The 23,123-nt window shown below is 35.1% G+C and overlaps 3 protein-coding genes and 1 long non-coding RNA gene across 10 annotated transcripts in view; 3 read left to right on the top strand and 1 right to left on the bottom strand.

Moving 5' to 3' along the window:
* LOC117601406 (acyl-CoA Delta-9 desaturase) overlaps positions 1-6,430 on the top strand; it is a 14,319-nt gene extending 7,889 nt beyond the window's left edge. For 2 of the 3 annotated variants that reach the window (XM_034318107.2, XM_034318106.2), the window contains exons 2-7: positions 3,156-3,421; positions 3,963-4,093; positions 4,295-4,500; positions 4,733-4,915; positions 4,991-5,227; positions 5,544-6,430. In XM_034318107.2, the coding sequence (XP_034173998.1) occupies positions 3,156-3,421; positions 3,963-4,093; positions 4,295-4,500; positions 4,733-4,915; positions 4,991-5,227; positions 5,544-5,661 (1,141 nt within the window). In that variant the 3' untranslated portion in view covers positions 5,662-6,430. Of the gene's footprint in view, positions 1-510; positions 653-3,155; positions 3,422-3,962; positions 4,094-4,294; positions 4,501-4,732; positions 4,916-4,990; positions 5,228-5,543 lie in introns of those variants that run through there. The other variant, XM_034318108.2, reaches the window with a different exon arrangement.
* On the bottom strand, positions 610-22,145 carry LOC117601417 (uncharacterized). 2 transcript variants are annotated; one of them, XR_013062248.1, is made up of 4 exons: positions 21,760-22,145; positions 20,230-20,452; positions 19,557-19,646; positions 610-2,674 (listed from the first exon to the last, which is right to left on the bottom strand). It is a non-coding gene; the product is annotated as an uncharacterized LOC117601417 (long non-coding RNA). The 2 variants fall into 2 exon arrangements; XR_013062249.1 differs by lacking the exon at positions 19,557-19,646.
* On the top strand, positions 8,461-14,973 carry LOC117601398 (glutamyl aminopeptidase). 3 transcript variants are annotated; one of them, XM_034318084.2, is made up of 16 exons: positions 8,461-8,677; positions 9,999-10,249; positions 10,789-11,203; positions 11,296-11,440; positions 11,515-11,785; positions 11,848-12,018; positions 12,091-12,188; positions 12,334-12,468; positions 12,534-12,832; positions 12,905-12,990; positions 13,061-13,188; positions 13,269-13,472; positions 13,559-13,638; positions 13,711-13,859; positions 13,939-14,071; positions 14,221-14,973. In XM_034318084.2, exons 2-16 carry the CDS (start codon positions 10,039-10,041, stop codon positions 14,594-14,596), a joined length of 2,901 nt encoding a protein of 966 aa, XP_034173975.2. In that variant the 5' UTR covers positions 8,461-8,677; positions 9,999-10,038; the 3' UTR covers positions 14,597-14,973. The 3 variants fall into 3 exon arrangements, with proteins under 3 accessions (XP_034173975.2, XP_034173979.2, XP_034173978.2); XM_034318087.2 differs by lacking the exon at positions 8,461-8,677 and adding an exon at positions 10,550-10,655 and having other exon boundaries at positions 10,110-10,249; XM_034318088.2 differs by lacking the exon at positions 9,999-10,249.
* LOC117601402 (pyrokinin-1 receptor) overlaps positions 21,123-23,123 on the top strand; it is a 17,260-nt gene continuing 15,259 nt past the window's right edge. Inside the window, exon 1 of one of the 2 annotated variants that reach the window (XM_034318096.2) lies at positions 21,123-21,321. The gene's annotated coding sequence lies outside the window, so the exon portion shown is untranslated. Of the gene's footprint in view, positions 21,322-22,259; positions 22,831-23,123 lie in introns of those variants that run through there. The other variant, XM_034318097.2, reaches the window with a different exon arrangement.

Raw genomic sequence — 23,123 nt, 5'->3', positions numbered from 1 at the left:
TTGTACGATGCACGCTGCAAATCAATGGGTTTAATTAACGCTGCTTGCAAATTAATACTTTAAGGTTTGAATGACAATCGTACGATGCATGCCTACTTTGAAATTGAAAGTAAATCGAATAAAAAATGATGACTGTAGAATACAAGATATACAATTTGTAAATGTAATCGTTCGAAACATGTATGCAGTGTAATTGCTCCATTTTAAACGTTTTGCAAATTTCGCAATCGTTATAACTTTTTGAATTTATCAAGGAAATGTTTTTTCTTCAGTCAACGATTCAGTAAATTGTACAATTTTCTTCTCTCTGACAATTTTCTAGCGTAAGTCAACCGTTCCATTACTTTTGCGATAAGCAGCGTTAATTAGAGAGATAAGTAGTTGTGTTCGACCAATAAAATACATAGTTCAATAGTGCTTCAAGTAACCGTTTGACCAATAAGTCAGTTTCTCTAGTCGGTCAGTTCTCAACTTTGTTTGTTTTCTATCCAGTGGATCGTGTAGGAACAAATCCAGGTTAAGGAATTAGCGAATTGCTGCAATTACGTTTGCATCTGACAATTGTGCAACGATTGCAACGAAGGACAACGCGAAACGTTTCTGAAGAAGATTTCGGAAGAACGATGACGGGGACGTTCTCGTTTATTTCGCGGTTTGTGCTTTCGACTATCTCGTGAATTTATGCGGTGTCAAATTTACAATCTTTTAGAACCATTACGCTTTTTTTTCCAACACTGTTTGCGAAAATTAATAACATCTTTTTTAGAGGAGATTTAAAAAAATAATAGAAACCATATGTTTTATCATACACGTGTTCATAATTATTTTATAAATTTTAAACATTCTGCGCGTGATTCAACGAACATTTAAATAACAAAGAATCATATATATTTTTATTCCATCCTTGCATGTTTTCATTTATACTAGTAATACTTGTTACACATTTATCAATTATTTCTTGCATGCAATTTAAATAATCCTCGTTGTTATCTATTTGTTTACTTGAAACAGTAGTTGGTAAGCCACAAAACGGCGTTGACCATAGCCTGTTGACATCATTTATACATAATTTTTCCATGAAATTGAAATTTTTTCCTGGTTCACGAACTATGTATATTAAACGACCTATTTCCAATAGCTCGTCCTCAAACTCGATCGGTTATTAATATCATGTTACATTATTTTTATTTATTTCATTCATGCATCTGTAAAGAAACAATCAAAGTATTGTTGTATTATTTATACAACGTGTTACAATATGCAATCGCTTCTTGTTGTTATTGTTTTCTTCGAAGAAACATCGAAGGGGAAAAAGAATTCTTGCCTCGTAAGTTCGAACAACGGACGTTGCGATTTTTCTTACACGACTCGCTGACGTTCGTGAAAAATGCTTGCATTCCAACGATTCTATACGAACTTGGCAAAAGAAGCTCGAAAATTGATTCGGGCGTTTTGAAATGTAATCAATTAAATTAGGTAACTTTAATCGAAATTAGGCTAAATTTTATGGAAGCGAACAATTTGTTTCTTGAAATGATAATGCCAGTACAATATCTTCTGTTACGGTTTGCAAAACTTCGATATTTCATTGAACAGAACAATGAATCGTACAGCGCGTTGACCTGAGAGTTTCTCAATCGGTCATTCGATGATTACAGCAGGTTCCGTTCAAACAACTGCCCTAAATAACTGTCCATTTACCTGGCAGTTCCTTTCGGCTGTACATCAGACGAGATAGCGATGAAAAAATCCACGTGTCTTATGATTTTTCAAAGAGGTCAGCAAAAACTCGAATGAAATGGGACAAGTTTCACGAGTTACTTCGAAAACATAGAAATCTCTCTGTGCAAGTATTTGGTCTATCGAAAGCCATTTTTTTTCTTTATCGATTATCTGTCCCCCCTTTAAAGCGTCATTAATAGAGGAAACGTGCGATGCTGTGGGAACAGGATGACAGAGATATCCTGAGGTGTAGAAAACGAGAAACGTATGTGTGTACGTGTGGACCTTCTTTTTAGTTCGATTGGTAATGACCTGAAACACGCCATTGACCTCCTTACTGAGGAAACCTGTTCTCCGATCTTCTTTCCTTCCTCGTTACCCCTTCCACTTGATTTTTACCTCTTTCTACACGATACGACCCCTTTCTCCGCCGATACTCTCGCACGGATACAGCATGTACCATTTAGACGCTGATGGAGAGGAACACTTTTACTGGAACTTGCTTTTAACCTTCTAACAGGGTCATTTCAGAGTTGCTGATGATTCCAAGAATGTCGACCGATCCTTTCTACCTGCCGCTTATTTTTCTTTTTCTCCAGTTGATCGACACTTTAACGGTTACTGTCTTCTATTCGTGTGATCTTCGTGTTTAACTCTGGGGCTCTCTCCATGGTCCGCCGTCCGAGGGTGAATTTTTTATCGTTAGATACATCTGTCTTTCCTCTTTAGTTATGTATCAAAAACAATTTGCATACAATCTTGAGGAACAATGACGCAAAAACTTTCACGCGTCTAAAAAGCGTCGCGCCGCAAGTAGAACGAGGCTCGTTGGTCAGACGTTTTTGCATTTCTGAAAGTGTTTATTATCAGGTCACTGGGTTTCGATCATGAGGATGTATTATCCCGTTTGAGTTTATTGCATACCCTCGTTTCATGTTGAAAAGTGCCATCTCTGAAAATTGATTATACGAAAATTTAATCTAATTAGCATTAATTTTTGCAAAGTTCCAAGTGGAAAGTTTGGTACTAAACACTTTCTCTTTCATTATAATAAAATATTATTAATATTACTTTATTAAAAATGATAACTTTTATATTAAAATATTAAATACAGGTCTAATTAACTGTAAAGCGCTTTAAATCTCTCCTAATGTAAATAATGAATGAAAGTGTTGAAAGTTTTTATTAGCCTAGGAACTCTTGAAATTATGCAAAAACATGGAAATGTTCAATTTGAACCAAAATGATTGTCCGTCTAATTAACTATGAGTAATTTACGAGCACTTATGTACATTTTCTTCTCTCTAGTAATTTGAAATATTATCTCAGAAAATTTTGCATATCTGTACAAATGAAACTGGAATTTTTAACATAAAACAGAGTGCTGTCTGTTCCTTTTCTAATTTTGTTTAATTAGGAAATATTTGTTGCAGATTCTTCAAGATGGCGCCGAACCTATTTGGTACCTCGGCGACATTATATTTGGAAGCATCCCAGCAGGATGTCCATCAAGATAAATCAACGACAGAAAAGTCGAACAGTCAGAAGGTGCTTCTACAAAAGTCGTCGACGGCTAAACCGAAATATAAATGGAACATCGTTTGGAGGAACGTGATCGCTTTTATTTACCTTCATATAGGAGCTCTTTATGGATTCTATCTCTTCTTCAATGGAACAAAATTCTACACCTTTCTTTGGAGTAAGTCAGTCGTGAATAAAATCAATTTTTAACCCTTTGCGGACCGAGCATTCTTAAGCTTGCAGAGATTATTATTAATTTAAATTAAATGAAATTTTTGGAAAAGCAAATAACAGGTTGTAGATAATAAGATTGTTGTTTATATCCTGTGTATCATGTGCCTATGTTGGCCAGTTTCGAAAGTGATGATCTTCCAAGATCTCTACACGCCTTTTGATGCGGTTACGGTTGTGAATCACAAGCCTCGTAACTGGGTCAAACATATGGAAAGAAAAAGATTAGAAATGGTGAAACACCGTATTCACTGTCATCGCGATTTTGATGGAACAATATCTCTGACGATAAAATGTTACAATAATATATTTCAAAGTATTATCCCATTTTCTTGTCGTTTGAAAATCATTTTAACTAACAACCCTTGGCTTACGACTTACGAAATTTCTAATGCTACCAGCACTTAATTAGATATTTCTTACAGACTACCTTTTATAAAATTAATTTGTAATAAAATACTACATATGAAAATAATTGGAATTTTCAGCATTTGCAGTGGCATGCGCAGCAGCACTTGGTATCACAGCCGGTGCCCATAGATTATGGGCCCATCGAACCTATAAAGCAAAATGGCCCATGAGATTCGTACTGATGATCTGTCAAACAATCGCTTTCCAAGTGAGTTATCATTTCTAAAAAATCTACACGAATTTTCCTGGATCCTAAACAAAGAATCTGAAAGTTATTGTAGGTATCTTATAAATTTGAATCAACCGTTTCGTTCTAATAATTTAGTAGGAGATACTGAATACTAAGGAGTATAGGGTCAAGGCTTTTCCTACAAAGTAGAACGTTTCAAATTCCATGTTTATTTCGCAGAATCACATTTACGAGTGGGTGAGAGATCACCGAGTGCATCACAAGTTCACCGATACTGATGCCGATCCACATAACGCTCAAAGAGGATTCTTCTTTTCCCATATGGGATGGCTTTTGGTACGAAAACATCCGGATGTGATCAAGAAGGGTGCTACGATCGATATGAGCGACCTCGAAGCGGATCCCTTGGTAGTTTGGCAAAGAAGGTAAAATTTTGAATTATCAACTAATTTTAATAACATTCCAACTGCTATTAATATTATTAATTCCTTTTGATTTATATTGTAATTTTTTCATTCAGAATACTATTATATAATTTACTTCAGAATTCTCTATATTGTATAATAAGCCATTTGGTGGGATTAAAATTGGCTCATCAATGTCAATGACCCGAATGGAACCTGTTTACTGCATACCTTTCTCTTTTCTTTTCTTCAGGTTGTATCTTTTCCTGATGCCCCTCTGCTGCTTCATAATCCCCATGTGGGTGCCGTGTTATTTCTGGGGAGAGAAACCATTTAATTCATGGTACAGCACCGTCTTTAGATACACTTTGTCCTTGAACTTGACGTGGTTGGTGAACTCGGCTGCTCATATATGGGGCATGAAACCTTACGACAAGTAAATAATCCTTTTCGCTGTTATATTTTATATTTTTTTGTAGATTTTTATGGATATATCGGAAAATGTTTGCAGAACGATTGGACCAACGGAGAACATCAGTGTGGCTATATGCGCGTTCGGCGAAGGCTGGCACAATTACCATCACGTGTTCCCATGGGATTACAAAGCGGCTGAATTGGGAAATTATAGGACCAATTTCACCACCGGATTCATCGATGCCTGTTCGCGTATCGGATGGGCATACGACATGAAAACTGTTCCAGTTGAAATTGTGAAGAAACGAGCAGCCAGGACTGGCGATGGAACGAAGTATTTATATAATTTCAGTTTTAGTGTATTAATTGAAAAAAAATGGAAATTTTGGAATTTGCCGAGTTGTAATTTGAAATCTTGCAATTTACAAAGTTGTAATTTGCAAAGTTGTAATTAGAAATCTTGAAATTTGCAAAGTTGTAATTTGCAATCTTCGAATTTGCAAAATTGTAATTTGCAATCTTCGAATTTGCAAAGTTATAATTTGAAATTTGCAATTTGTTGATATTTAATTGAAAATCCGTACCATCGAATTATAACTGTTTTTAACGAAAATATTCATTTTTTTAAATAAACAAATTTCTGCTCTCAGATACGATAAAACGGAAGCCCATCATCATAGCCACGAGAACATGAAATGGGGATGGGGAGACGCGGACATGCAACCTGAAGAGATCCAGGAAGTCGAGATTATCAACAAAAGCGATTAATCAATCAATCGTTTACCAACGTTATATACACATATGAACCGTTTATTTTAAGAGTGGCGTAATTCTGTTTCCAAAGAAAATTACAAATTGTTTATAAATCAAAAGATCACAATATATATCAATTTTTTGTTATCTTAATTTTTTAAAAAACATTAGACTCGCGCCATCTTCAAAATGAACGGTCCATAAAATATAAACATTTTCGGTTGGATTTGAACGATTGATCGCTTATCGATCAGCGATCGTTCGTTCACTACGTCAATTAATATTTATTGGACGTGTTGTCAAAACTGTTTATTCTTATCGAAGAGTCGACTGTTCGAGAAATAAAACCAAAAGAAGAAACAGAAAGATAAGCAATAACGTTAAATGGGTTTTTTAAAACATCTACATATATTGTTTCTTTGGTAAGATCGAGATTGAACGAAGTGTAATGGTGAATATAACGATAGAGAAAAATGATGGAACTATTACAGTCGACTCTTCTATTGTGTAATCAAATGAATTCGTGGCCTTTCGATTCAATCGTATCGTCGAGTCCGAAGAATCGATACCTGTACGATACCTGGACAGTTGATCGGTTAAATCATCTGGTCCTGATGTATCTCCAGCGGTGTAGAATTATCGTAACCAAAGCACGTGTACTGTATATCGATCAGTAGATCGAGTAGTTCTTGTATACACGGGAAAGGCACCTACGCGCGTTGCCATTGAATTTTCAAAATTATCGAAACTTGGACCAAGAAAAAAATGATTTTTTTTTTTTCAATTTTATGTCAGCCTCCAACTTGAACCGTTCTTTTGAAAATTCAGTAGATACCCAATTTTGTTGATAAAAAAATTAAACACTTCTTTTTGATCCAAGTTTCGAAAATCATTGGAAAGATTCGATATAAAGCCGGAAGACTCGAGCTCGATCTTCGCTTATTCGTCTTCCGCTAAAATGTTTTTCGCGAAATCGAGCCCGAGTCGAGAAACAGCGATCGTTTGCCGCTTTTAGCGTCAATTAAATGAAACGTACAATTAAATCGTGGCTTGGAGAAACGCAACCGCCACAGTAAGTGCGACAATCTAACATCGACTATTTGCCTTAACAACTAACTCGCTCTTTCTATTGTCCTGTCGCACAAATCCATGTTTGTACGATGTAGAATCCTTTAGAAGAAGAAAGGAAACAGGAAGTATACGAAATGATCCAGAGATTCTGTGATTTAATTTAATCCTGGAAAGTGATCGCGATATCATCCAGCGAAAGATAGGAATAATAAAAATTTTTTTATAATATCAAAATACACATTTCAAAAATAATTAACTTTTCTTCTGGGTCATTTCGTGTCGCTTCGATGCGAACCTTCGAACGCTATGCGACAAATTTTTTTAATTTTCAATTGTTAAGTCGATTGATGGTGAACGCGTGCCTTTCCTTTTCTCTACATTCTTTATTGGGTGATTATTATTTATTTTGTTGCCGAGATAAAACACTCCGGGGATTAATTTATGTATACAAAGGGTTAGGGAAGAGCTGAAATTGTTTCTTCCAGGAAGTACTTCCTTTGATTTTATATTAATTAAAAATATAGTTTGTTGAGAGTATTCGAAGCGTAAATATGGATTCCTATGACAATGGAACTGATCATTTTCCTTTTTTATCTATCGTATAGTCTCGGCACATCGATACGCATTATTTATTCTAACAGACATTCCTTTGAAAAAAGACACATTTAATTAAAAATTACAGACTTGTAGATATAAATACATAGATTTTATTGAAAATCATTCTTTACCCTGTTACCTACCACGGAATATTGTTAATAATAATTTTTGATATTTGTAAAATGTACAGTGTATCGATTTAGTTTATTTATTATAATTTTGTGGTAATTAGTGGAAAAAATTTTCTTCTTTTTTTGGTAATTTAATACACTCCGTATAAGAAAAGAAAAATACTGAAAGCGTAGAATATAAGGGATATAAAAATACCGTTGTTTAATTTTCATTTTCAACTATGGACAATATCGACGATTTTCAGTGTATTTATAAATAAATTATTGTTATTCGTAGAAACACGTGTCAAGGATAGATTGAACTAGTTATGCAGTCTCGAATTGCATCTAGAGAAGGGTGGATCAATGTGTAAAGGTACATTTCTCAATTATTTTCATTGCATAATAAGTTTTTACGATCCTTGGAGACCCACTTTTGCACCTAGATGTGTTCTAGACGTTTGCTCAAAACGAATATCAACATTCAGAAGCTTTTTCTCTATGGTGTTTGAAGCGGTGTTGTATGCCTTCAAACACGACAGAACGTTTCAATTTGCATTTCTAACACTTTCTCTGAATACTTGTAACAGTAAAATGAGCAATAAAACGAGTGGACTGACAGACTTATTCATCGAAGAATAAAAAGTTTGCTGGTAAATAAATCATATAAAGTAACTTGGTGTTTTTTTTTTATCTCGGTAATAATCAAGTGCCGATAAAACGTGAATTGAGAGATAAAATTGTTTTTGAAAACATAATGATTTATTAAAAATCTTACTTTTAATCAAAATAATTCTCGATCCTTAAATTTTCCGTTTATAATTGATTTTATCTAACAATAAGTTTGAAAAAAATCGACACTAATCAAATTTTACACTAAAAATATGTAACCAATTTCTTATAAAACAAATAAAAGGAGAAAATTATTTTGTTTTGTTTGTTTTCAATCATGCGCTAAGGTTATCGTTTATAATGTACAAGGTTATTCATTTTCTTGATTTCACAGAGACCGGGTTAATGAATGCAGAACGTCGCGTTATTAATTTCAACCAATTAACCAGAGAATATGCATGTATTAGTCTTCCCGTTACTTTCAATTAAGAGCAAGAGAAGTGGTCGTTTTACCACCGGTCAGTTTCTTTCAGTCTTTGTTCGATAACCGATCGAAGAACAACAGGAAAGTGATGATTGATCTGCTGTCCTCGAGGTTCAATTGAAAGTGAAAGAACGTTTGAAATCGTTGGAGATCGCAGGTAAAGTGAACCATTAATTAATCATTAATCATTAGTCAATATGTTAACCCTGGAACGATGGAACTGGGTCAATCTTGGACCAAAGTCTATGAAAGTAATATAGCGTTTCAATTGAAAATTAGCAATTGAAATTTTTAAGAAAAAGTACTTTCCTTTATATTTTTACTAAATTCAATTTTTTCACCCTTTTTGAATTATTTTATAGCATTAAATTTGAAATAGATAATGTGTTAAATGGCAACATATTATGAATAAGATGATAATACAAATTAGCAATAAAAATTGACAAATAGCATCCTCAAAATAAAAGGTCGAAGGAAAAGCAATGACACAGATTGACAAGACATACGGTGACAAGAATTTTAACCAGTATCCTTGAATCATGAAACTCTAATTCGAAGGACAAAATAAATAAGACACAGAGAGAATGTTAAAATGTCTAATGCAATTTGTTTGTCCGAATGAAAATTATTCAATTGAAAATTGAAAATTACTTTCTTAAATTTCCAATTTGTAATCGTTCAGTTTGGTTTCGATCTTAAATCTTTATTTTTAGCTTAAAAATCAAAACGTATCTCTTAGATAAATGATAAAAAGATTCCTCGATCGATCATCAAGATTAGCCAGATTAATCAACGGTATAAAATAGGAACGGGTGATCCAGCAAATGGTTGGTTATTCACGAGTAAGTTAAATTAAGTTAACCACCTCTTGTCGACGATTATTCAATTTTGCGGGTCACTTTGGGCCACGAGGTATCCTCCGAGAAAAGACTAATTCAATAATCATAGTGAACTCATTCAGTGTTGACAGTTATGGTTGCGTAAACGGGGTCTCGCGTATAAGTTTTCCGGGACGCACGTTCCGTTTTTCCAACTTTAAATAATGTGAAATGTCGTTTGTATGACAAATTTGTCTTTCTTCTTTCAATATTTGCTGGATATGTTACTTTCCGAGGATTATGTAATCGTTGTATAAACATTAGTATCCAATGAGAAATTTAAGAAGAAAAATTGTAAAGTGCAAATTTTGAAAGTGAAAAAATCATATTTTGAAAATTAAAATATTAGAATTTTGAAATTGTTGAATATTGGAACATTAGAATACTTGGAATAACGAATAGAATGTATTAAAGTTTCAATTTCCTTTTCATTCCCTCAGTTTCCCTCTAATCGATTCAAATTTCCCGCCTCTCGACTGATCTTCATTTCCCTCCGAAAAAATCAAATTCAAAAACCGCCCAACGCGAAAACAATTTTTCTTTGTTATATTCTCAAGATTATGGGAATAAATTAATCCGAAAAGGCACGTGATCTTACAGGTGGAACTTGTTTTATTCGTAAGTAACGCAGGCGCGCTGGATGGCGACGAAAGCGACGAAACGCAGTTCGAGCGGCGCTGAGCATCGCGGTGTCGCTTACTCAGCACCAAGAAGAAGAGTAACGCATCGTGAAAGCGGTCTCGTTTGCTTCACCTGCAGCCTCTGCTGTGTTCTCAGCCTAATTTGCACATGTCTAGCTACGTTATTGGTGCTCGTGGATCAAAAAGTAGAAGCAGCTAGCTATCAATACCGTGAGTGAATCTTCACCGTGTTACTCCTAGTAGCTTCGTGACACCGGTTTACTTATGGCGGGAAATTTAAAACCGTCTCCAATAACATGTTTCATATACACGTATTCTGTTAGACAAAATATTAAATATCCTGCTGTAACATAAAATTCCAAATTCCTAACTTATTAACAAAATAAAAATAAAAATTTAACTAATTTTAAATATAAAATTAGTGTCGAGTTGAAAGAAAATAGAAATGATTGAAAATTACGTGCAGTTTCGTAGATGATCCCTAGTACATAATTAAAATCTCATCAACAGGGTACAGAAATGGCGTTAATCTCAAAGTGTTACTTTCTGCCCCGTGGTAAAATACTTCCAACCGTTTATTTTTGCCGCAAGCTCGTTACCAAGGAATTTTCCACCGGTATTGTCAGCTTATCTCACTCGTTCAAACACTTTTATCTTAATCTCACGACGAGAATGCAAAACACTGTTTGATCGACCCCGGACAATATCTCGACGCGGTATTATTTTACCAAGAAACTTTTTTTTTCCAGCTTTGGCCACTATGAACAAGGATTCCATGTCCGAATTATCCTTCCGTTTGCCGAAGGAAGTGAAACCCCTGCACTATGACATTTATCTGCACCCGGACTTGAACAAGGGCACGTATCAGGGAAAAGTCACGATCCTGATTGTCGTACTGGATAGAAGAAGCTTTATAGCCCTTCATCAGAAAGAATTGAATATCACATCCATCGTGCTGAAGACATACGATCGGGAAGAGAATTATGAACTCGAGGTTGCGGATATCGTGCAAGTTCCGAAACACGAAATGTTCGTGGTCGCAACTAAGGTTGAACTTCACTCCGGATTGTATAATTTGAGCATCGAGTTCAATGGCGCTTTGCAGCCGGATAAAATAGTCGGATTTTATTCCAGTAAATACAAGGACTCGCAAAATAGAACCAGGCGGGTGGATTTATTTTTGGAAAAATCTTAGATAATCTATTTTTGATTATTTTTTAAAGAAATCTAAGATAATCTTTATTATTTTTTCGTAGATATATTGCCACATCGAAATTTGAACCGACTTATGCCAGAAGAGCATTTCCATGCTTCGATGAACCAGCATTCAAAGCAGAATTCACTGTTAAACTGGTCCATCCAACTGGCGAATATAATGCCCTATCAAACATGAACGCTGAAGTAAGAACCCCTTCAATAGCGCCCCATCACCGTTTAATTATAAATATTAGTAATATCCTATTTCAATTTGCCAGTGTACACAGATGAACGAGCCATCTCGGGGATTAACGACGGTGACATTTGCAAAAAGCGTGCCAATGTCCACGTATTTAACTTGTTTCATAGTTAGCGATTTCGTAGCGGTCACCAAAATGGCGAACGGTCTGAATGACCGTCAATTTCCGGTTAGCGTATACACGACTAGAGACCAGCAACACAAAGGCACCTTCGCCCTTGACGTGGGGGTGAAGATTATTGAATATTATATCAAATTGTTTGGAATCGATTATCCTTTACCTAAACTCGGTGGGTATCTTTGAGACCTGGAGGATAGTGGATACTATTTTTATACGAGTTCGATTTTCCAGACATGGCTGCCATTCCTGATTTCGTATCCGGTGCGATGGAAAATTGGGGTCTTGTTACGTACAGAGAAGCGAGATTGCTGAGCGACGAGAAGTCGACTTCCACTTCGAAAACTTATGATATTCTTACTGTAATTAGTCATGAGTTTGCTCATATGTGGTTTGGCAATTTGGGTAGGTCCCATTACAAAAAAAGCCACGATGAAATTTTAGGGTGATCTTATTTTCTTCTTCATTATTTTTTAGTGACTATGTCCTGGTGGAACGACCTCTGGCTAAACGAGGGCTTTGCTTCCTTCATGCAGTACAAAAGTGCTGATGGGGTGTTCCCTGGTTGGAGTCTGGTAAATAAATTCAATTATTCATTTTTTGTCACGTTTTAGCCATCTACGTTAGTCAAGTTTTCTTCTCCAGGTTTTTATCAACCTATTGATATCCAGGAACCATGAATTTTAATTCATAATTCCACATAATAATTTTTTATTTCAGATGGAACTGTTTCTCACCGAACAAATGCACTCTGTGTTTGTAACAGATGCCAAATTGAGTTCTCACCCAATCGTTCAGACAGTCAGCAACCCTGACGAGATAACAGCGATCTTCGATGAAATCTCTTACAAAAAGGTACTTTCATATAAAATTATCATGATCCTTGATTGATCTATATTTCATGATTTGAAAATTTCAAGGGTTCCTCGGTCATTCGAATGATGGAAAATTTCATAGGGCCCGATGTCTTCTACGGTGCCATTGCTACCTATTTAAACAAATTCGTGTATCACAATGCTGAGACAGCGGATCTCTTCAAGATATTGGAAGAAGCTTCACCGGATAAATTGAACGTGACGGCGATCATGAACACGTGGACTAGACAGAAAGGATTCCCGGTTGTAAATGTGAAGAAAACGGGAAATAATTACATGTTGACGCAGAAACGGTTCCTTGCTGATTCCGATGCTGAATTTGACGCTTCCGAGTCTGAATATGGGTGAGTAAATGGTATTAAAAATTCCTTACAGGCTGAGTGTTCACAAAAATATTAATTAAATATGTTAATTAGGTACAAGTGGACCATTCCTATCACTTATATCTCAAATAAAACATCGAAGCCTGCGCTTTTGTGGTTCAACAAGGATGCCAGTTACTGTAATTAATCTTCTTTATAATTTTTACAATAGTGAAAAATCAAATGAAATTTATATATTTTTTTGCACAGTATTGATTGAGTTCAAGGAGCCTCAAGAATGGATCAAATTCAACGCGGATCAAGTTGGATATTATCGGGTCAATTACGAAACAACCGAATGGAACGTTCTGAACAAACTTCTTCTATGTTCTCACACAGTAAATTATCTGCCTTTTCTAATATTATATAAAGAAATGTTTCTTTTTAATTTTTTAGAACTACGTGATTTGTATTATAGAGATTGTCAGTGTCGGATAGAGCACACCTTCTGGAAGACGCGTTCAGCTTAGCAAGCGCTGGAGAACTTGAATACGAAATAGCAATGAACATGACTGGGTATCTGTCCCAAGAAAATAATGCTATTCCATGGAGTGTTGCATCCTCCAAACTGACAGCCATTGACACTTTGATGTCGGCAACCAATTCATCGTCGAAATTCAAGGTAAATTATGGAGGCTTGCAATGTAGATTTTTGAATTCCTTTTCATCGAGGACAATTTTATATTCGAAATGAATATATTTGTTTAGCAATACGTAAGAGATTTGGTGAACCCCATTTACCAGGAGATAGGATGGTCTGTGAAGAACAACGAGGATCGTATTCATCTGTACGTCAAAAATGATTAATATTTTCCTATTTTATTCTCTGTCTATGATATATCATTATTGTAATTATTCAGAAAACTGCGAACGACAATACTTGGCTTGGCCTGTTCAGTGGAACACGAGAAGTGTCTGGAAGACGCTGGAAAATTATTCAAGAGCTGGTTGCAGGATCCTAAAGATACTCGTCCGCATCCTGACATTCGTAATCTCGTATATTACTATGGTAGAATCCTTAAAAATTATTAAATTTGTCGTTTGAAAAATTCAACCTTCACAATTGCAAATTTCTTTCTTTTCCTTAGGAATGTATCACGTTGGCGATGAGGCTTCTTGGAACGCCGTTTTCGATAAATTCGTCGCTGAAAAGGACTCCGCAGAGAAGCTGGGATTATTGCGCGGATTGACTGCGATACGATCGGTTTGGATTTTGAACAAGTATGTCATTCATTCCTGAACGTTTCAATCCATTCAAAGACAAAATCTTCCATTATTTAACACTTGAACTATAGAGCGACAACCAAGCACTTTGCAACAATAAATCATCATTATTTAAATTCTTTTGACTTTTTGTGTTTTCATTTTAGATTCATCACGTCAGCCACGGATGAAAATTACGTACGTTCTCAGGACTTCTTGAACTGTCTAGCAGCCATTTCTGAGAATCCTTTAGGGACACCGCTGGTCTGGGATTGGGTGCGATCCAACTGGGGATTTTTGGTGGACAGATACACTCTCAATGACAGATACCTAGGTTCGCTAATTCCATCGATCACAAAGACATTCGCTACGGAGACACGTTTGGAGGAAATGAAAGCGTTCTTCGCGAAATACCCTGAAGCTGGTGCTGGAGCCATGAACCGAGCTAAAGCTTTGGAAACGGTGTCGAATAATATTAAATGGCTTGCAAAGAATCGTGAGAAGTTGGATAACTGGCTAAATACACGTGAGGAAGGTCATTAGAAGGGTCAAACGATAGTCATTGATTTTAATTGATGTTTTGTTCGATGATCGTTGCTGAAGAACTAGGGGTGTGTTATTATGGAGATTTCATGGGCTATGTGATGTGTGGTTTTTAAATTGAATCAAAGGCGAAGAGAAACGAAGGTTGATATTTTGAGGTGATTTTTGAAGACTATAAATGATATTTTAATGATGGTAATTGGGTCAATTGTGACCGAGAAGACTGTCAGGAATAAACAGAATGCTTATGAAGCTTTACAAAATCATGCATTTAACTTTCTCCACTTGACCCATTTTGTAAGAATTTATATTTCTATGCAGCAAAGTTTGTAATGATTTTTTAACAAATAAACCATCTATGGGATGAATCAATTTTCTATTTGCTCAATTCTTTGTATTTCTTCTGTTATTGAATTTGATGCACCAGAAGACAATCAAATATGATCAATAAAGTCTTCGCAATTGTTCTTTTTCTTTAGACAATTGAATTGACTTTGGTGCATCAGAGGATCGTGTAAAAAGAAATCAATAAACAGGTAAACAGATAAATTTGAATCGTTCAATTTAAGACACTCGAGTGTAATAGTTCCCTTTTCTGATGTTCATCGATTGCTTCGTCATCACAGGGGATCTGATAATCCACCAATTGATCTGTCATTGACAAAACGAGCCACGTAAATTGATTCGTTGAGCAAACGGAGGCCGAAATTGAGCTTCCGTAAATATCGAAGCTCAATTGTGGGATTATCCTTCGGTTACGAGTTTTCACGATGGCTTAAAATGAAAGATTTCACCGTAGATCTAACATCCGTGACATAAATGACCCTTAACTTCCATCGTGGTATTATTACGAGTATCATAATTTTATTTTGATGTACTGTAATTCTTTAAATTTTTTGGATGTTCAGTCTTTTTCTTTTTTAAGTAAAATCCATTTCTTTCAAAATACATTTAACTTTTCCACAATTGCAACACGTGTTGGAAATAAAGAAATCACAAAAGAACGTGCGGTCTGCGGGAAAACTGCTGAAGAAAACTTAATTCGACACTTAATCACCCAGTTACATTGCTGAGAAAGAACTTCTCCAATTATCTTTTCCTCTTTTTCCTAGAAAAACAAAAACTTCTGGACGACATCCAACACGGAAATACGGGAAAACCTTTTTTTCGCTTAATTGGTGAATTTAAGTAAATCCATGTTCGAAACTTTTAGCTCCTGATGGGATCAATAAAAGAAAAATAGTTAACACTTAAAAAACTTGTATTAAAGGTTCTTAGATATATTAGAATTTTATTATTAATTAACAAAATGAACTTCGATTTCCAAACTTTCTTATATCCAATTTCCAGTTACTTGTTCCTTTATCCCTATTTCTGAGGTAATCCGAAACGTTCGATCGACGTGAATCAACCTCGAAAGAGCAAAAGCTTGTCGACTTTTAATAGTTCTTGATTTTGATAAAAGTAACCTGAGAATCCATGCATTTGCTTTCACAAATGGAAAGTTCGAAAAACGTTTCTTCGCTTTTTTTTTTTTTTAAGAAACTTCAACCCTCTACTTCCTGTTCAAATTTCAATCTAACGTCGGTGACATTAGAACGCGTTATTTCAAGCAGGTAATTATTATTTCATTGAGAAGTTTCCAAATGTGTGAAAAGTCGAACGTCCATTCATTATCGGCGATCAATCTTCGTCGAAGAATAGCCATTGAGGACTAACAAGTATCGAAAAATTTCAATAGAACCCGACGACGTGAGTCCATAATAACTGTTACTTTTCGTCGTTCTCTGGCCATTCAGTCGCTGAATGGACCTTTGATTAGCATAGCAAATTGCCACTCATCGATTTCGGTAAGCTCAGAATAACAATTTCGAACGTGGGATCTGGTGGCACCGATAAAGATATTGAGAAACTATTGGAAAACTATGGAATTAAAATCTTTTTTCAAGAGCTGAAAATACTGGAAATGTATGGAATTGAAATCTTTTTTCAAGAGCTAAAAATACTGGAAATATCTGTTTATGAGTTTCTTCGGTTTGGAGAACTTTTCAAATTGCAATTTCATTTTTCTTTCAAATTCGTTTCCAAGGGCAATACTTTCATTACGTTAATTGACTTAATGGAAAACTCGACGAAGCGTCCAGAAGTATCTATCGCGGCTTTATTTACAAAAATAGAACCACTATGGATTACGAAGAACTTTCGACGATATGAAACTTCGCAGATCGTTATCGCTCTTTATCGAGATAATCATTTTTATAGTTGAAATGTACATACAAGGGATGAAGTGATAGAAAGCTCGAGCACTTATCGGGTTTTATCGGAAAAGATAAGATTCATGATGTTTTGAAATTTTTAATTTTCCTTTAATGTGACATTCAATATTTGCATAAAGGAGTCTGTAATTTGAGGTCCGTTTGAATATTAACAATTTGACTAGCATGGTGGAAATGATCGTCATTAAAATCACATTAAAGTAACGTTGATTAATTAATTTTCACATTTCATTATGAACTGGCTACAAAAATAGAATATTTAAAATTTTGTATGGAATTCAGCCTCTAAATTATTCTAATATCGTATTTCAACGGCGCAATATGAAATAGCCAGATGGTCACAATGGGAACGAAAGGGTTAACAATGATCGTAATTTCCTGTTTGTGGTTCAGCTGTGCAAACTGATTTTATTACTTCAAAACAGATAGTGAATCGTTAGCTGGAAAAATATGGAAGGTAGAAGAATTATTCTGTTTCTATAGTTATAAACATTTTTCCTCCTTTATTAGAAGAACAATGTTACAGGTTGTCCCAGTTTTTAAGAATCTTCGATCAATATTCCACCTTCATCCAATTTTATTGCAGAACGTTTGGAAACTAAAGGTGTAAAAATTTAATCAAGTATCCGTAATAAACGGTAAAAGATTGAATTTCCGTGTTCAACGTCTTTCCTTTTCCATATTTATTAAACAAAAAATAAACTTCATGAATGAATTACGATTACTATAAATGATAATAGAAAATGGGCGAAGAAGCTTTTAATACTAAAAGCTATTCCAATTATCTTCTTATCAATATTCGTCATCTTTTGTAATAAAAATAATGGAAACCATCGAACCTGCCAACTTTCCGCCTTAATCGAAATTTATCGATTGCCAAAAATAACGAAATAAATTGAAAAGAAAAACACATCACTTTCATGAAAAATGAAACTTTAGAAGTGATAATCGATACGTGGATAATGCTTGAATTCCCATAGGAATCCACCATCCATTTTATTGAGGACCTCAAGATTAATTCATAAATAATAATTAATCAAAATTTTCTGATCAACCCAAAACGTCAAAGGAGACACTAACTACAGCGAACTTACGTGCATCGAGAGCATATCTCTCAATCTCTTGGATTAATTTACGTCGTACGCCTGTTTAATTAATTTTCATCTTCGTTTCAGCCTGTCTCGTCGACGAAATATAGCAGAGGAGGAAAATTAAGGAGAATTTTCTAACATAAAAATCTGCTCATAGGTGGTCCTATTCTTTCTACAGAACCACGTCACTGGCCACTTATTTTTAAGATACACTTTCGGCTATTTTTGATCACTTACTAGAACTAAGGTCGAACAATAACCGCATTACTAAACTTTGTATCATTGTGCTCTTTTTTAGACCAAAAGCGAGCGATGAACTTTTCGAGGACAGGTCTACAATTTTTCATGCCTGAGTCAGGACACGGTCGATGAACTCTTCTAAAAAGGATTGTAATTCATCAAATTTTCTGAATTACAAAATTACATACCCGATTCGTAACATTCGTAATGGAAATTATACACGCAAAGGTCGTGGAACAAATCCTCAAAGCAGTTTATGCTTTTTTCTCTGTGATATTTTCGAAAGTAACACTAGTGACAAGTTAAATATTTTAACACGTTATGATTAATATTGGATACCGTGGGGGCCACAGGTGGCCATTACCATGAATTTAATATAATCGAATAAATGAGGGGAAAAAATTAAGAAAAATTTGATGACATTAATATTATATTAATCGAGGTGTCGAATTGAAAAATTTTCTTGCTTTATTGTATAACTCGTCGATAAATTATTCAACCTTGATTCGTTTTTTCTACGTACCTACTACGAATTTTAAAGAGGGGCCTCGCATACATGATTTCTTTTTTCATTAATTTCTCAATTACATATACTCGTTTGCAATAAATTCATTGCTCGCAATTGGTTCGCGAAACTTCGTAAAATCAAGATATGCAGGAGAAGATTGCAGGAATGCATTATAATTGGCAGGATGCCCAGGTCTAAAAGCAAGATGTATAAAATTCGTTGTTGCAACAACACGGTTGTTTATCAATCCGCGAATTATCGTCGTGTAAAGTTCAAAGTACACACCGGAAGTGTTACAATCGCCCATTCAAGATATTAAAAAAAAAAAGAAAATGAAGAAAAGGGTTCAGAATTTTAACTGTTCGAATTTCAGTATCGTAGGACAAACAGAGATCATTTGCAAAGTTTAATGAATTTGATCATTGAAAGTATACAATAATCAGTTTGATTCTTATATCCGGTCTAAATCACATTTTCAACGTTCCATTAATTATTCAACAGTTCGAGACAAACGATTTCGTGGCGTTGTTAATCGGTTTGACGATGCCTGTCTGTTATAATTAAACACTGTTTTCGACGGTTATTCGTGTACGGTTCTTTGCCCGTCCCTCTAACGCGATCAGCGACACGTGGATTTCTTGTATACATATTTAATGAGCAATGGTGTTTTTAATTATGTCAATGGATTCGATTGAACGATTGCTTGTTTCAAAGAGCGACTATTGGGGTGAAACGATTGACAAAGAATGTTTGTTTCAATGAAACGATTAACTCCTATTATCATGTTTTGAAAAATATCAAACATGTTTTCCTTGTCCTTGATTCAAGAAAAAGAATATCCATACCTTTTCCCAGAATAGCCTCGTTGAATCCTATGAAAGGTTGCAAGTTCACGTTGTTCACGCATTGAGTGCACCGCGGATATTGTCGTCTTTCTGAACGGTAAACGTTGGCGAATATTTGTCGAAACAGCTATTTGTATTCAGGAATTATGACGAAGCGTGTTTAGGAAGAAAAATTTCCACGCGACTCGAATCGAAATTGGCACCAATGGAGTTCGCAAAATCAGGTTGAAAAGACTGGTTTTATTTTGCAAAAAGAGAAAAAATTCGGAATAAAAGTAACCAAGAGTCAATGATTTTTAGAATCGAATTTTCTATGTCTTCTAATTAAGCAAAATAAAAACGACTAATTTATTAAAATATTTCACACTCCTATCGTCATATCTTTGCACAGAAATAACGAAGAAACTTCGTACAAATATCTTTTCGATCCAAGTTTCTCATCAAATTACAACGCGTTTAGGTTTCAATTATCCACGCGAATAGGCCTGGCAATTCAAACAATAAGGAGAAAGTATCAAGTTCATAAGAAAATATTAGTCCATCGTGATGGAAGCATTTCCTCCAGTACATAATACGATAACATTGCTTGATATAACTGGCAAACAGTCATTTTATATTAAAAATACTAATGAACTATTTATATAATAACGTATTATTGTATAAATATTTTTACCTTAATTCTGTTAAATGATGCATTGTTCCGTTTGTCCTGATGCACTATGTGCAACAGGTGATGTACATCCTGTCTCTGGAATTAAAACCCCTCTTCATAGGTTAGGTTCTCGGAATCGAAGAAAATCGATGACCATCGTTCCCGTCGGCGTGCAGAGCATCACGTATGCAATAAACAAGGGTAGAAACTCCATGGATGATCGTTTCCGCTCGATAAGACCTAGCTTTAAAAAAGAAACACAGGGCCATTAGCAACAAAACGTGCAACAGGTGAGCTGCAACTTTTTTCTCCTTTTCCCTTCGTTAATCTAAGACCTTTACAAACGAACAATTGTTTTCAAATATCAGAATTCCAAGAAGTGTCAAGGAGAAAAAAAATCATGAAAATTTCATGAATTCGTTGAAAATCATTATTCAAATTAATTTATCTACATCTTTTTTTTTTTAAACGAAGAACAATATGTCAACATTCGTTGATCTTTCATCTATAAAAAAAATGTATATATAAAAATTTGTTTTATAATAAGAATTCCCGAATCGTTATTTATATTTTATATTCAGTCGTCTTGACCTTTTGCTTCCGCGTTGTTAATTAATTACTCGATCCGTGGATTTGGAATATCAATTTTTGATCAAATAAAAATATCAATTTGCCGAATTAATGATTTTATCGTACAATAGAAGTAGAAGCTGGATCGGTCGTGTCTGGAATTGCGTCAGAAGGGTGGCACGGTATTTTAAGGTAAAGGGTTAATAAATGTCGTCGGTGAAAAGCGACGGCGATCGAACGGATACGAGACGAAAGACGCAGGTGCAAAGGCGATATTTTGTTGTGAGGACAGCTTAATGCCGCGCGATCCCTCTTTCAAATTCCCGGCAGCGCTGGAACAAGCTCAGAACGCGTTCGCTTCCCGTGGGTATCGGTCGGCTTATGAAACTTGTTCGGGGGACCAGCCCCCTCTTACCTTCTGTTTGTATACATCGACTTAGGAATCTTCGATTTCAGTTGATTGTCATTGGTTCGATATGAATGCCACGCGATCTTCTGATACTCTGTGGATTTGTCGGAAGAACTCCGGTTCGCGGAAACTCAGTGAGTAATTGTGAAATTTTGTGATTTTCATTAACGATGTGATAGATATATTTTTAAATTTTAATTACTGCTTCGAAAATTTCTATAATTTATATTTCGTATTTTTACATAGTGAAATGTCAAAGAGTGATGTCAAATGTGAATAATTGTGAAATTTTACTGGAGATCGAATGAATCGTGATTTTTCCTGGTAGAAATATTTTATAATTCTAAATTAAATTACCGTTTCTATATTGTGAAGTTTTAAAGAGTGATCGTGATTTTTTTTTTTCTTCAATAACAAGACAAATTTTGTCGATCCATGCACGTTCAGAAATTTTTGTATAAATAATTTTGCATAGTGACATTTGAAAAAGTACCTGTGATTTTTCGTTGGACATGAATACGATTTGTTTTTTGAAGAATATTTCGCATGTAGGTTATGTGTATATCATTTACCTTTTCTGAAGCTTCGGTGAATGATTGCGAAGATTTTCTTTTGATATGAATGACTGAGAAACTTCAATATAACTTGTGTTTCAAAACACTGCAAATAGTTTCTTCAATTTATTTCTTCGAAATACGTGTAACGTATCCATTTGATTTTGCGACTTAACACATAAACACTTTTGTGTACGTTACCTTCAATGAACAGTGATCTCTTCAAAACATAAACATCCAGCTTTGCATAAACAAAGTTCTCATCGAAGAAACACTCTCCATAATATATGTCGAAAAACAAAACGCTTCAGATGCTTAATATTAGATAATATGCAATCGAAAAGTAAATGAAGGGAGGATTTCAATTAGTATAATTTCTATTTCTAAAAATACCATTAATTAACAGCTATTATAGTGTCTATGCAATTGCTTTTATTCAAAGTTTCTCAATTGACCATGCTCAGTATGCAAATGGCCCGAATTAGGGACTGAGTTCTGTCGTTTAAACTTCCATTTCGATCCATGGAATCGTTTACGGAGATCTCAAATTTCAAACTAAATTTTATTATTTCAAATTTTCTTCTCTGAAAATGATTTCCAATAAAAATTCACGAGAATCAGAATCTCAATTTTTATTCAAATTTTCAATAATGAAAATGCCGTGCAATTCGCAACGATCCTTATCTTGACGAAACACTCGGTACCAGCGCTTTGGTTTCCGCGATGATCGAGGGGACAAAGGGCAGAAATAGAGAGCTTGTTTCCGTTGATCTCAGGAAACAACGCCGATTGCGAAAGCGAGGGCAATCGACGGAGACATCGGACCGTAAATCCGTGTACTTTATATCGTGGCCGCTCGCGAAACCAGCTTACTAGCTCGAAATAGTGCCAGATGCGAAATTAATCAACCGTTCCCGTGACGATTAAACAGTTCGTTCAGTCAGCGTAAGCTCCGCGATCGAAGAAGAATGTTCAGTCGCGTGCGAACTTGTGATACGAGTTGACGCTGTTCGAGAGGAGAAATGGAAGAGGATCGTTCGGTTTAGAGAAACGTTTAATCGGTTATCGATGAGGAAGAATCATTGACAAGTGAGATTTTATCATTTCTCATCTGCGCGTTGGGTTGTGTTCTCATTTTTAACCCACGAATGGAGAATTCTTTTTTATTTTAATTTTTGTTTGGGTTCACCCTGCATCCCTCGATCGACGGTTAATTGATCGATAAAAAATCAGGAATTTGAATGGAACTTGAAGATTGAAATTAGATAGAATCGAAGCGATTAGCGAAATGAAGGGGCTGAAATGTTAGATTGGAACAGTCTTCCATTGGTCTTCGAGAATTGAATCTATTTGCGAGGTGATGGAGCTTGAGGATTGAAATT

The sequence above is a fragment of the Osmia lignaria genome, chromosome 6, assembly GCF_051020975.1.
Source record: "Osmia lignaria lignaria isolate PbOS001 chromosome 6, iyOsmLign1, whole genome shotgun sequence".
In the NCBI taxonomy this organism is placed as follows: domain Eukaryota; kingdom Metazoa; phylum Arthropoda; class Insecta; order Hymenoptera; family Megachilidae; genus Osmia; species Osmia lignaria.
This window is presented reverse-complemented; position numbering and strand designations above follow the sequence as displayed.